Source organism: Leucopleurus acutus (genome assembly GCF_964270905.1).
Source record: "Leucopleurus acutus genome assembly, chromosome: 4".
NCBI classification, from domain to species: domain Eukaryota; kingdom Metazoa; phylum Chordata; class Mammalia; order Artiodactyla; family Delphinidae; genus Leucopleurus; species Leucopleurus acutus.
The window spans coordinates 107,507,362-107,522,219 of NC_139146.1; the positions used below are offsets into that span (position 1 = coordinate 107,507,362).

At 35.4% G+C, this 14,858-nt stretch overlaps 1 protein-coding gene across 7 annotated transcripts in view; it reads left to right on the top strand.

Annotated features, from left to right (window-relative positions):
• The window catches only part of SLC4A4 (solute carrier family 4 member 4), a 350,238-nt gene extending 340,886 nt beyond the window's left edge, over nt 1-9,352 (top strand). For 5 of the 7 annotated variants that reach the window (XM_082838378.1, XM_082838376.1, XM_082838377.1 and 2 more), the window contains 4 exons: nt 1,134-1,295; nt 4,987-5,083; nt 7,428-7,507; nt 8,213-8,319. In XM_082838378.1, the coding sequence (XP_082694504.1) occupies nt 1,134-1,295; nt 4,987-5,083; nt 7,428-7,471 (303 nt within the window). In that variant the 3' untranslated portion in view covers nt 7,472-7,507; nt 8,213-8,319. Of the gene's footprint in view, nt 1-1,133; nt 1,296-4,986; nt 5,084-7,427; nt 7,508-8,212 lie in introns of all 7 variants that reach the window. The other 2 variants (XM_082838380.1, XM_082838379.1) reach the window with 1 other exon arrangement.
• The last annotated feature ends 5,506 nt before the right edge of the window (nt 9,353-14,858 follow it).

A 14,858-nucleotide genomic window follows, 5' to 3' on the forward strand; every position in this document is an offset into this window, starting at 1 on the left:
AAGACTTCCATCTGCCTATTAATATAATCTACCCATGTATTAGTTTTGCTAAAGCCAGGAAAAACAAAGTTAGACCTGGATAAATTTGAAATATATCCAGTAAATCACTTATTGCTTGTGCTAAATAATAATAAAAAATATTTTACCTCTATAAAGTATTTTTCATCTTTCAGAGCTTTTATTTGATCATAAAAAAATCATGTAATATCAATAGGTTAGATGTTATTAATTTCTCTAAGAGATGAAGAGGCTGGCATAGAGCATAATATGGATAAAGACAACTGTTCATTTGAGGCAGGGCCAGGACTTCTGAGTCCTACTGCGTACTAATTTTACTGTTGAGCAAAGACATCTTTAAGATACCTTCAAGAGCAATTCATAAAAGCAAAGATACAGAGTTCAAGAATACTGGGGTTAGAGTTAGAAAACTGGGACCCTTTGTATTCTTCCTTTATCTGGCTTTGTGATCTTGGATAACTTACTTATGTCACTAAGCTTTAGTTTCCTCTGCTGTTGGATAGATACTAACATCTACCTTTCAGATTTGTTGTGGGAATAAATGAGAAAATATTGTCTAAGAGTTTAGCACAGCATCTGACTCAAGATAAGTATTCAGTTAATGGTGGTGATTGAAGTTGCCCCAGCAGATTAAATAGTCTGTGCAAACTCAAATACTACCTCATTATTAATACTTTGAAGATGTCTCAGTGTACTATGCGTTGTACAGATTTTCTTGACTTTCAAAAACCTGTGTAATGTTTTAATTTTGAATAATTAGAAATCATACACAGGCTGTTTTTTCCCTTGAAACTTCTAGTTATTTTATTAAAAATCTGACATGGAAGAAAATGGTTTAAAAAATAATCTTTTCATACGGAAATTCCAAATGAAGGGATCATAGAGTACAGTGAACAAAATACAGTGAGTTAAAGTAAGACTTCTATGAACCAACTTTCTCCATGAAGCAGATGTTTATGGTCTACATAATATAAGTCCATATAAACAAGATGAGTTCTGTCATACTCTAGACTTGTACAAAATAGGTTTCTAGTGACTTTGTTAGGGCAGTATTAATACTCACTCTGACTTCTCTGACATGGGTTCTTTCCTACTTTTTATATTTATTCTTCCAGATCTTGGCACTTGTAGCTGTCAGAAAAGGCATGGACTACCTCTTCTCCCAGCATGACCTCAGCTTCCTCGATGATGTCATTCCAGAAAAGGATAAGAAAAAGAAGGAGGATGAGAAGAAAAAGAAAAAGAAGAAGGGAAGTCTGGACAGTGACAATGATGATGTAAGGAGCTTTCTAAAATTCCGAAGTAAAATTCCAAAGTTAGTTAAACAAATGTGAAAATGGTATTTTTTTAACCCTTGTGTGCGATGTATGACTGAATTTCAAGGATGTTTACCTGGTCGTGCTACTTGTCACTTTTCACCTTCCTTTGCCCTTTATTTTGTCTCTTTATTTTTTTAAAGTATTTTCTGAAGTCTTTCTGTAACTGTGAATACACTGATAATGATATAATGACTTCTAAAAAAACAAAGCCCACCATATATAAAAAACTTCAATCTCTGATCTCGTACATAAAAAGGAAGCTTGTTTCATAATGCTATAAAATGTATTGGGTTTATTATTGATAATCCAGGATTTAAATTTGAGATAATAACTCAGTTTTACATAATTTTAAGCCTAATGTGGGCAAATGCTGGTGATCTCACCTCCTGTGATCTGTGTATCTATTTGAGTGGGCTCTCAACCAAAGTTCTCTGCTATTGTACTTATCCTTGCATTGGGATTTGACATGATTTGAGATCACTTCTCTGTAACCTTTCAATAAAAAGGAACGGAAATTGGAATTTGGGGTCTTTCTACATAATTGTAGCAGTCAGTGTCATAATTTAGGTGATCCTCTTGCAATCATATAACTAAGTTGAGAAATAAAATGTCCACTTTTTAGGAAGCCATTTCACAGAAATCTTGGTGTTTCAGTAGGGGTCTGTGATCAGTGCTAAGAGAAAATCTGGGATTTCCTTTTCTTTAACACACACACACACACACACACACACACACACACACACACACACACACACACACACATAAACACCCCAATAGCTTATCTCAGTAGCCTTTTGAAAGGACAGCCAAAATGACACCTTCTATATGAAGATTTGTAGGTTCTAGATTATACACAGTGCAGTATCCCCATTCTAGTGGAATCCCCAGTATCTCATTCTAACATGGGAGTCTAGTTAATTTTTGGTGTCTGCTCTGTACTTGATCATTTTGATGGATCAGGCATACTTTGTTCTTAATTGCTAAAGCAGCTCTTTATAGTATATTTTTGTTCCTATTTTACAGACGGGGAAATTTAGACTGAGAAATGTTAAGTCATTTTTCTAAGTGTACACATATTGGCAAAGGCAAAACTCTCATCCAGGCCTGTCTGGTTATTTTCGATTGGTCAGGCTGTCTGATTGGATTATTTTTGGAGAACTTGGAAACAGTACAGTGAAGGAAGGCAACAGACAAAATTGGATTTCAGATAAATTGATCCAATAAGAAAAGGCTAAATATATGAGGCACATTTAGCTAAAGAGAAAAAGAGTCTGAGGGAGCTTTTGTGACTGTCACCATCCATCTTCAATGAGAACATGTATATAGATTTTCTGTTTCCAATGATGACAGAAAAAGAGAGAATGTGCTTAAACTGCAGAACAGATTAAGATGCAGTATTAAAAAGAATAATGCGTTTACACATTGAATAGAATTCAAAATTTAAAATAAATTTCTAGGCTACTCTAGACAAAAAAAAAAAAAAAACCTGCCTGAAATACTGAGGTAATTAAAGCAGTATTTTTTGTGTGTGTGTGGTACGCGGGCCTCTCACTGTTGTGGCCTCTCCCGTTGCGGAGCACAGGCTCCGGATGCGCAGGCTCAGCGGCCATGGCTCATGGGCCCAGCCGCTCCGCGGCACGTGGGATCTTCCCGGACCGGGGCACGAACCCGTGTCCCCTGCATCGGCAGGCGGACTCTCAACCACTGCGCCACCAGGGAAGCCCAAAGCAGTATTTCATCTTGAATTTTCAAAACAAGTACCTCAGTTTATGTACATGGACATCAAACTTAAAATTCACTATACATTACAAATGTATGAAATAATATTATAGAATCCTCTTCTCTAATGGCTTTTAAGAAAAAAATAGTAATAAAATATCCACTTTTAAGAAAGTTTTCAATTTAGTGCTCTCTAGTGTCAGAAGTTGGATCAAATGAGCTCCTGAGAAGGTCTTCTAAGTCTTAGATTTGATTTTCAACAAATCATATTTTATTTAAATAATGCTATTCTTATATTAATAATATTTATCATTTTGAATCCATATCTCCAACAGATTTCTTGAAGATAATGTGTGATACTTGTTTTTTTCTTTTCCTCTTTCTCTTCTTCCCCCAACCCCACCAAAACAAACAAACAAACAAGCTTATATATTTATCCTAGACAGTGAATCCAGCCAGAGTGTATCTGTGTAATAGAGTGTATATGTGTATCTCTGTGTTGAGGCCATTATTTGGGGTTCTCCATTTGAAATGTAGCTGTTGTGATGTTCACCTGGTCATTGTGTGGTGTGGGATCCATGGATGTAGGGAGCCACACAAGGGCATGGGAGTTCCAACTCTAATATTTTTTTTTTCTTTTTTCTTTTTTTTTTTTTCCAACTCTAATATTTGTGAGCAGAATTAGTGAAAAATATGGCTTGCCAATATTTTGAGCTGCTCAGTCATTTTTGAACCCGCCCAGTAGGCTATGATTAAGGGTTGGCTGCCAACCTGTTCATCTATAAATGCTATTATTGGGGGAAACTTTGAAATGCTGTAATAAAACTTGTCCTTGACATTCTTACAAAGGTAGGGGCACATGGCATCTTCATTTTTTTTTCAAGTGAAGTGCAATATCTTAATCTTTGAAAAGAATATTGTGGCTCATTACCCTCTTTAGATTCATCATAAAGAAATTTTCAATGTGCATAGTAGCTTTATGTTAAGATTCATTTTTTTCTTACTTCCTTTCACCCCTAGTTCCTATTTTTTCCCTTTCAGCTAAAGGTCATCATCTCCTTGGTACTTTCAGTTAAGAGATGAATTCCATCTTTTGAGTCTAGGCATAGACATAGATTCAATATAATGAATTCTAAAAACAGTAAAGTGATAATCCTGTGGACATATGTTACAGTTTTGGCTTAGGTGGTCTCTTCTTTAAGAAGCTTCATGATTAGCTGCCTGGTTTTATCATTTTATTTTGGCTATGATTCTTCTCTGCCTATCTGGCCATCATAGGCACCTTCCTTTTGACTTTATTTTCTCATGTTTTGCTAAGTTTCCAAATATATTTGGTGTGAGCAAATTGAGATGAGCCTTAAACTACAGAATAGTTCTGATGGAATATTAGAGTAAGGGAGATGGTTTATTTTCAAGTCTATGTAAATGACCCCTTGTGAGTGGATATTAGAAGAAGTCTTCTTACCTGTCTTGGAAGGAAAGATAAGTCATCATGTTCCTGGAGGTGGAATCAGAAAGCATAAATGAAACAAAAATTTCAAGACCATATTATAGTTTAGGAAGTCTCCTAAATTACAGTCTTTCACGTTTGAGATTATTTCCTTCACACACACATACAACTAACCCATAAATATTTGATTGCAAATCCAGCTTATGGAAAGCTTTACAATTGTTTAATTTGTAATGATCTCAATTTGGTGTGGTTCTAGTTTTAATTGACTTAATCTCCTTAACTCAGAAGAGAAGAAAACAAATGTGAGGGGAAGATGCCATAAAATTTGAAAAGTCAGCAAAGGAGAAGTGATTATATCTAAGGCTGTTCTCCTTAGTACAATGTAAATGACAATATGGTAGGTTTAATCAGTACTGGGAGGTAGGGAGGTCTGTATAGTAAAAGCTTTCTAAAAACTGTTATAAATTTCTTTCACAGTCTGACTGCCCATACTCAGAAAAAGTTCCAAGTATTAAAATTCCAATGGACATCATGGAACAGCAACCTTTCCTAAGTGATAGCAAACCTTCCGACAGTGAGTAGAACTAACCTCTTGCATGCCAGCTTGAATATGATTTGCACTTACAGAGAAAAAACTTTAGGACTGTCATCTTCATTAACTTTTCCTCTGTTTTCTTTCTTTTTTTTTCTATGTGAAGATTTACATTGATTATTATGAAACTTCATTTTTACATTCCTTGACCTTCACTCCTTACCTTTTTCTTTTATCCATAACCATTTAAGTTTTTATTTGGTCATCTTTTCTCTGATCCAAGTTATCGCCGTTTTCTTTGAATTGCTAAATTCATAACCATGTTTTTAATTGATTTCCCTTTTTTCTGCTGGTATGTAGAATGGCAGCTTCTAGTACTACATCACTGTCTGTTACTGTTTGTCTTCCTTAGGCTTCCACCAATGACCAAATCATCTCAAAAGAGAAATTGCATAATGGGTCTCTCAAAGATCAATGAATCAATTGTTAATACTGAGAATTTGGAATAATTGTTATTTTCAATTAAATTGGCAATCATAAAATATTAACAACCACTCTTTGGGTATAGCTTATAAGATATTTGCATTTTCTTCCTAATTTCTTCATTCCCTTTCTGCTGTTTCAAAATTATCTTTGTAACTGCGCTGGTCTTTCTGGGGTAGTAGCCTGGTGGCTAAAGTATAATGGTTTTTGACCTGTCATCTTTGCTTTTGTAATTGAGTTAACAGGCCATTTGAAAAGGGTGAAAACCTCTGTGGTAACATTAGTGAATATCTCAAGCTTTACCAATAGCAAGCAGCAAGTGCCTCCAAACTACTTTACTTTGAGTTCTTATTTGAAGAAAACATTCTTTTAGATCCACATGCACTTCAAAGTATACTGATTTGTTACAGGAAAAGACAGTTGAAGTACTTTTATTTCTGTTTGATAGTGCTACTTCAACTTCAATAAGAAGTTACCAAGAAAAGTTTGAAATGAATGACTATTTATGAAAAAAATGGGTATTTTAGTTATCTATTGGTGTGTAACAAGTTACCACAAAACTCAGCAGCTTAAAACAACAAACCTGTATCTCCTCCCACCGTTCCTGATGTTCAGGAATTTAGGAGCTGCTGATTTGGGTTGATTCTGGCTCAAGGGCTCTCGTGAGATTGCAGTCAAGCTCTTAGCTGGTGCTGAGTCTGAAGACTGACTGAAACTGGGGATCTGCTTCCCAGCTCAAGCACAAGGCAGTTGGCAGGAGATTTTAGTTCCTTGGCTCATGGGCATCTGTTAGGGCTGCCCATGACATGGCTGCTAGTGATAACAGAGAAGAAACCAAGACAGAAACTGCAGTCTTTTATAATCAAATCTCAGGAGTCATATACCATCTCCTCTGCCATATTCTGTTGGTCACACAAACCAACCCTGGTACAGTGTGAGGAGAAATTATATAAGGACATGAATACCAGAAGGCAGGGTGCATTGGGGGCCATCTTGGAGGCTGGTTTAAAGAAAAGAGAATTAGGGCAATCTCAACTTTGGCGTCCAGTCTGTAGCCTGTAACTTGTGATGAGGCTACTTTCTTCTCAATCCTATCAACAGGCTTTAGTTGAATATTTTCTTTGTAAGTTCAAGCTCCCCAAACCATTGTCTGGTTTCATTTTTCATTTCTAGAGCATTAAATAGCAAAAAGAGACTATGAAAGGATGTCTTCTGTTGGCATCATAACCTAGCACAGCTCTTCTAAGTACAACTTAAAGGCTGATTGAAAAAAAAAATCATCAGCTAGAATTTGAGGCTCCTGGAAAAAGTCTGTGGCAAGTTGGTTATTTAGTGCTAGATGTTCTTCATTTTCTCAAAAACGCTTTAAAAGGATACATTGAAAGTAGTGGATATGATATTAGAAATTTACTTAAGCAAATACCGATGATCATTCTAAAATCTTTTCCAGTATCATATTAATCCATGAAAGAACAAAATTGCTAGTAGAGTTGCAGTATAAGTAAGTTTCTCAAAATCTTCTTTTTTTTACCTGCATGAATAACAGCAGGACAAAATTATGAATGCTAAAGATGGCAGGAAATCCAAGGACAAGGCTTAGACATTAAGTAGGCGCTATCACCCTCTAGAAGTGATTTACCCTGCCCCCTCGCTGCAAAGAACAACATTGGCCCATTCTAGAAAACCTAGAATAAAAGAGACTGAGTGATTTTGACTTCATCACACTACTTAGATTCTTAGCTTGATACTGTGTTTATTGAAATCATCTAAACTTGTCTTTCTTACTCTTTCCAGTTGTGAAAGATACATCCATTTTTGTGAAGATTGAAAAATTTTTCATTCTAATGTTATACTTTACCAATGACTAGTATTTATGATTTGAAAAATTTTTTTTCTTTTTTAGGGGAAAAATCACCAACATTCCTTGAACGCCACACATCATGCTGATAAAATTCCTTTCCTTCAGTCACTCGGTATACCAAGGTAAAGGACAGCCCAGTATTTTATGTTATTCTGTGGGATGATCGCCCCACAGAAATGGAACCAATGGCGGGTTATCGGCAGAACGCCCCGTTCTCCGTCCTCTACAATTTCTCTTAAATAAATTGTCTAGTCACCAGACCTCATCCCAGCTTTTACTTGTAGAAAACATTCTAAGAGACCTACTCGACTTACTCTTAGAAATAATGGAATCTTTCAGTATCATTAAGGTAAAGCCCAGGATCAATGTTAGCTCTTGTCATATCAGCATCATCTCTGTTTTAAGGGTAGCTGGCATTTCCTGGTGGCTCTTCTCCAATAGTTTTCTTCCCTCTTAACACAACTCTAGAGATTTCAGATCCTCCTTGATTTTCAAAATCGTGAAATCTCTGAATATTTTCTTCATGTCAGTCTTTTTGTCCTTCAACTTCTGACAGTGTCACCCACCTGGAAGTCCTCTTCCTTGATTGTTTTTTTTTCTAATCTAGGTGTGAGAGCTTATGAAATTTTTACTTGAATTTCTTAACTCTATTTGGTAACTTCATCCCATTTAAAAAATGTTTGTTTTTAATACAGAAGGAGGAAGTAAGTATTTAAAGAGAACAAAGAAGAACCCATTTGACTTCTGCACAATGCATAAACATTTGACGGACGGTAAAGGAATTCTGAGTTACTTACTTTTTTTTTTTCTTTTTTCTTTTTCTCTAGTCCTTCTAGAACTCCAGTAAAAGTTGTGCCTCAAATTAGAATAGAACTTGAGCCTGAAGACAATGATTATTTCTGGAGGAGCAAGGGAACAGAAACTATATTGTAACCTGTTTGTCTTTCTTACAACTGACAGTTTTTGTTGTTTATGTTCTTGTTTTTTGTCTAATTGTTTTTTTAATTTTTGTTTTGTTTTGGTTTTTGGTCACTGGCCAAACAATACAGTGCTCTCTCTGCTTCTCTCTTGCATAGGTAAAATCAAGACAGTAGTGCACCGTTCCTTAAAAACAACATCTGAAGAATCCCCTGTTTGTTCTTATACTTTCAAATGTGTCCTCTGACAACCAAATTCCTCTGTCATTCAAGACACACACAGACCCTGTCCTTTTCCTTTATTAAGCAGAGGGCAAAAGTATTAAGGATTTTATAACACCTTTTATTAAAATATTGAAGGAACTTCCCCCTTGAGCTTTGGAGCTGTGCTTACTGGCTTGTCTTTCTGTCTGGTTAAACAAACCTTGACCTCCAGACAGTCCCTTCTCGCTTATAGCACTCTCCAGGACTGGAAAAAGTGCTGCTCTTCTAACTTGCTCTTGCTTATAAACACTAATCTCTTAAGAGTTATCAAAAGAAGAAAAACTAAAGGTACTTTACTCCCACTAGAGAAACTATTGCCATCATTGTAGCAAGTGCTGGAATGTCCGTTTTTTCCTATGCAACTTTTTTTAACCCTTTAATGAACTTATCTGTTGAGTACATTGAAGACTATTTTTCTTCCTAGATTTTGTTGTTTAAATTATGGGGCCTAACCTGCAACTTATTTTTTAAACTTTTTTTTAATTACTGTAAAGAAAATGAATTTTTTCCTGCAGCAGGAAACATAGTTTTGAGTAGTTCTACCTCTTATTTGTAGCTGCCAGGCTTTCTGTAAAAATTGTATTGTATATAATGTGATTTTTACATAAACATACACACACACACACACACACATACACAGATACACCACCTCTAGGGTATGCCAGAGGGCTAGATCGGATTAAAAACACCATGTTTCTAAGCATCCATTTTTCCCTTTCTTTAAGAGAAATTTAACTGTTCTATGAAGGAGATTGGGGGAGGAGGGAGACGCTCCTTTGTAATGGGAATAACATACAAAGATGCTGATTGTATTACCATTTTGATGTCCTATGCAGTATTGTTAGACATTTTTTTCATTTTGAAAACATTTGTGTGTCTGTGTATGTACTCTGTGTGTGGCTGGTACACATATGTGCAAGGGTAGAAAGAGACAGAGTGATGGTAGGTGAAGGGCAAAGTTATCTAGCCTCTCATGTCAGTTTTTGTAAAACCCAAACCACATATGAAAAATCCATCAGAGGTCCAGGAGACTCACTGTTATGCAGATGAGGGTAAATATACTTTATTACCCAGACGGCAGTCACCATCACTGATACAATAGCCCTTATTTACAATACAAAATGCATAGGACTGTGATAGACCATTTTTACATTTATAAAGTGTCTATGAGAATGCAGTTGGATCGCAGAGGTATATATATATACATTTTAACAATACACTTGTCTTTAAGATTGAAAGGCAATTATTCTTTGTGATTGAGGCATATAGAATATACATGTCTATATACGTGTGTGTATGTGTATTTCAAAGTACCATATTGAAAGTTAGAAAAAAGAAAATTAGATCTTTAACCAAATTTAGCATGTTATCTAAATGTAGTGTTTTAATAGGCTGCATTATGTATTATGAATCTGCATTAAAAACAGCATTTTAAATGTTGAATCCATAATTTTGGATTCCTATAACTATATTTGTGATATATGCTGACTACGGTCATTGGAGGAGTACTAGAAGCAGAACGAAACCACTTATTTTGGTTTCATAATATGCACATATTGACTCCCACTCATTCTTACATTCATTAAATTATAATTCTGTCCTGTTGAAATTTTGATTATAAAAATTGTATTGTTCTAAATTAACTGTTACTTTTATACCTGATAATCTTAAAACTTCAAATTTTATACAAATTAGACACAAATGACCTACAATTTTTTTCATTAAAATGAGGGCGGCAAAGTGAATGTTGTTAAAACCTCACATGCCAAATTTTGGCATCATGTTTGTATTTAGAGCTATCCTTAAAATGATTACTCTGTATTATCTAGTTTTTCATTACCTTAATATAAAACTATATGAAGTTTTTCTCTTTGTTTCTCCTGAGCATCAATAAAATGTTTAAAAGCCATGCATATTAAATTTAGCCTAACCTAGGATCTTGTTAAATTAAAGACACTTTTGTTCACTTTTATAAAAGCTCTAAATAGAATAATTTATTTTTCTGATCATGAATCAAGTATTTGAGGATTCATGCCCCTCTCTGTCCCTTTCAAAGAACTCCTGAAGCAACTTAACTCAGTATTTCAGCCTTTGAGCATATCTAAAAGCTACCTGCACCTTCATTTATGATCCATATTCTGTGACAGGAGGTCAATACTCATGATATGAATGCGGAGTGGCACCTTGTATTTGCTTAAAGGAACAGTTAGTATCAAACCTTTTCAATATTTTGGAACCCAGAGAAGTATTTTAAAAATCATTTACTTTCAGAGGAACACAGATAGTTACCAAACAAACAAACAAACCCTGAGGTCCACACAGAGCCACCGAATTATCTGTATTTTAACCGAATTTACACACTATAAAGGACTAACCAGATTTTTGGTGGTTTTGTTTCTCTGTAAACTGGACACACAGAATACAACAGTAAATTTTTTACCAAGTGTCTCTTCCTGATGTAAATGCAAAGAGAACAGATTCAAGTTGTTAGAAGTAAAGCAGTAAGTGCAGTTGTTAACTAGAAGTCCTGTGGTAGTACAGACTTACCATTGGAAGGAAAGCATCACCAGGTCAAGAGTCTGCTTTATCAGAGCAGAAAGGCCCATGGTTTTGCATTTGAAAGAAAATCTTTTGGAGACACTGTTTTCCTTGAAAAACGTCACTCTACTATGTAAAACAGTGGCCAACTTGCAATCCTAATCATTCTGTGTTCCATACTGGGAACTGGAATCATTTTGTGGTCCAGGCAGGCAGTGGAGTGGGGTGGGGGGGATGGAGGAAGTCAGAGACATAGGGAAACAAACCTTTAATAGTCAGCCGCCCACCACCTCAAAGAAAGGGCGAAAGAGAAACAATTGTCTGCCGCCAGAAATTCAGTTGGTATATATTTTTATGCACATGCACCAACACACACAGAGTAAATCTTTCATCAGCTATATATTGGTGTTTAATACAGAGAACGATTGTCTTCCAAGTTTTTGCTTCTGTTTTTTAAACTGTGTTAAGTACTTGAAATGTATTGACTGCTGACTATCTTTAAAAAACAAAAACAAAACGATTTGAGTTGTATTACAGAGGTTGACATTGTTCAGGGGATGGGACAAAGCTTTCTTTAACCCTTTTCATACCACTTAATGATTTTGGTGCAGGAACTTGAGATTTTCTTATTTATTCCATGAGATTTCACATCCCCTCTTCACAGCATGAGCATGAAGCCCAGTGGCACCAAGTGGCTGAATACAGTCAAATGATATTTTGCTTGGGCCTTGGGAGTTTTTAGCTGATGATTTCATCAAGCTTCATTGCAGCCTGAAATACAAAAGCTTTGTGGTATATGCTAACCAGTCAAGTTGCGTTTTGACCAGGAATTTGGATATGTTCTGGTTTTTTGGCTCATTTCTTTGTGCTCTATGGGTACATACAAAAATCCTGAATTCTGTTTCTTAGGCAGATATTGCAACTCAGGGCTAAAGTCATCCAGTGAAATTTTGAGAGCCATAAGTAACTTTGTCCCAGTCCTACAATGTGAAGAGAATGAATAGTTGCCTCTTTTTAGCCATGTTTATGGCTGGTACATATCTGTACACATTACTTTTCAGAATCAATACGCACTTTCAGATACTCTTATTTTTATTCTCTTAAGTCTTTATTAACTTTGGAGAAATGATGCATCTTTTTATTTTAAGTGAAGTAGATCAACATGGTGGAACAAAATGATAAAGTACAGAACATTTCAATATATTACTAATAATTTTTTTCCAATATAAAACCTAAAATTCCTATAACATTATAGTATTTTACAGTTTTATGAAGCTTTCTATTGTGACTTTTATGGAATTAAGAGATGAAGAAGATGAGATATTTTAGCATTTATATTTTTCAAAATTAAATGTATACTTAAAATAAAGTAACTTTATGCATTTATGAGTGTCAAGTGCTTCTGTTCAACTCTTCAAACAATTATTAAGCGCCTGTTATTTTACGTCTTTGGGTGCTGGTGGGAATACAAATATAAGTCCAAGTCCCTACCTCTGATTGCTTTTCATCACTCTAGGCAGGAGGATAAAATAGATGTTCAAATTATGTAAAATAAGAAATTGTAAGGATAGCTATTCAAGTCTTAATGAAGTACTATCATGCAAGGGTTCAAAGCAAGAAAAAGTATATCCACTAAGATCAATGAAATGGTTTATTGAGAAGATGGTATTGTTATTCTTCTTTTATAAAGTTAGTGAAATAGAAAATGCCATTTTTCTTGACTCTTTATATGATACTGATGTATTTCATCAATTCTCCAAGCAATAGAACTAAATATAAGCACTTACTAAAAATTACTCAAATTAAAATCCTGGAATGGTGCTCCACAGAAGATACATAACACAGACTCCCCAGGGTTCCATGTAATATTTACAACCCTCTAGGAAATTTCAGTTCAGTCTTAATTTATAATCAGAGAATGGTGGTGGGGTGGAGGGGGGAGGGTCGGGGGAGCAAATAGGAGGGAGGAAAAAGAACCATTGGTAAGCAGTAAATAGCATCTGCGTGTGGATAACTACCAAATCTGCACTTTCAGCCCAGATTGCTCTCCTGAGCTTCTCACTTATATATGCAACTGATTTTGGAATATTTGTCTTTAAGTAACACGTGTTAACATACCCCAATTGAACCATCCACCTATTTCACCAGAACATACTCTTTCTTGTTCTCTGTATCAACAGGTGTTGCCATCAGCCACATAGCTGCTCAAGCCGGAGGCCTAAATGTCATCCGTAATTCCTGCCTCTTCCTCATTTCATTCATTCAGTGAATCACTATTTCTGTTTTATCTCCTTAGTAGATCTAAATAATTAACTTTTTATAAATATCTTCATGGCCACTACATTAGTTTAGACTCCATCATCTGTTACTTGGATTAGTGAACTAGCCTCCCACTGGTGCCTCTTCCTCTAGGTTTGCCTGTTGAAAATATGTACTCCCTGTCTTGCTTCCAGGATCATTTTATTTTAATGTAAAACTGACGTTTGTGCGTATTAGTGAACTAAGACTTCTCCTCTCTAAAATGCCATTAAAGTGATTGTAAAGGAATAAAAAAAAATATATGGAAGGTAGCACAGGTAGACCAGAAACTCCCACAAAATTCTAATGATGAAAGGTAAATGCTAGTTTGGATGCTGAAGCAGAGCGTAGGAAGCTGCAGCCTAGAACACGTGTGAAGCAGCCTGCACTAAGGTCATAGATGGACAGCCAGGAGAATCTCAGCAAGGCTCAGACTCCGATGTTGCAGGTAGGATCAAGGATGGGAGTGGGAAGTGGAGGGCTGAGAATGGATATTAACAGGTTTTGTGTGTGTGTGTGTGTGTGTGTGTGTGTGTGTGTGTGTGTGTGTGTGTGTGTATGTGTGTGTATATATATATCCCCTTTCCCGCCTCTGCTTGCTAATAAACCTAATACCAAGCTCTTATCTTTAAGTTGAAAAAAAAATCAGAGGGTTTTTCTCTAAGATAACAGAACAAATTGCCTTGGGAAAAATTGGGAGCTCCTGTTAAAAAACTCTCCTCATCTGACATTAATGAATAATTATCTTTCTGTACACTCAGGCAAGGCCTGAGGGTCAACAAGATTCACCCACAGACATAAAGCACCCTGTAGATATGTGCAGACAATAAGAATCACAATATGTTTGAAGAAATCCTTTAAGCGTTACTGAGAAAGACTGAGATTAGTAGAAAAGATCAATCCTATGAAAACAAGCATTTCAAAGACTGGGAGATAACTTGAGAAAAATCATTGTAATTTGTTTTACATTTGAGAAAACACCTGTACAAAATTTGAACAGGATCATTTAAAATAGAATAATCAAAGAATGAAAGGTAACACTTGGAAATTTAAAATACCATTCCAAATCTTAAAAGAATTAAAGAATAGTTGGAAGATAAAGCTTGTGAGACATTTCAAAATATAGAATCAAAAATAAAAGAAAAATAGTCAAAAAAATGTATAGGGTACCAATATATAATAAAGAAAATTTCTCAGAAATGAAGGTTGTTACATATCTTCATATACAAGTCTGAACAACTCTGAACAAATAATTTAAAATATATGTGCATAGCACTGTTGGATTTCAGATTACCAAGAATAAAAATTTCAGAACACAAGAATAAAAGAATATCTTTAAATTGTCCAGAAAAAGAGGCCACATACAGAGAAATAAAAACCAAGGTTCTTTTCAACAGCAATTTTGCTTTTCAACAGCAAAATTGGAGGCCAGAAGACATTAGTGCAATGCTTTTTA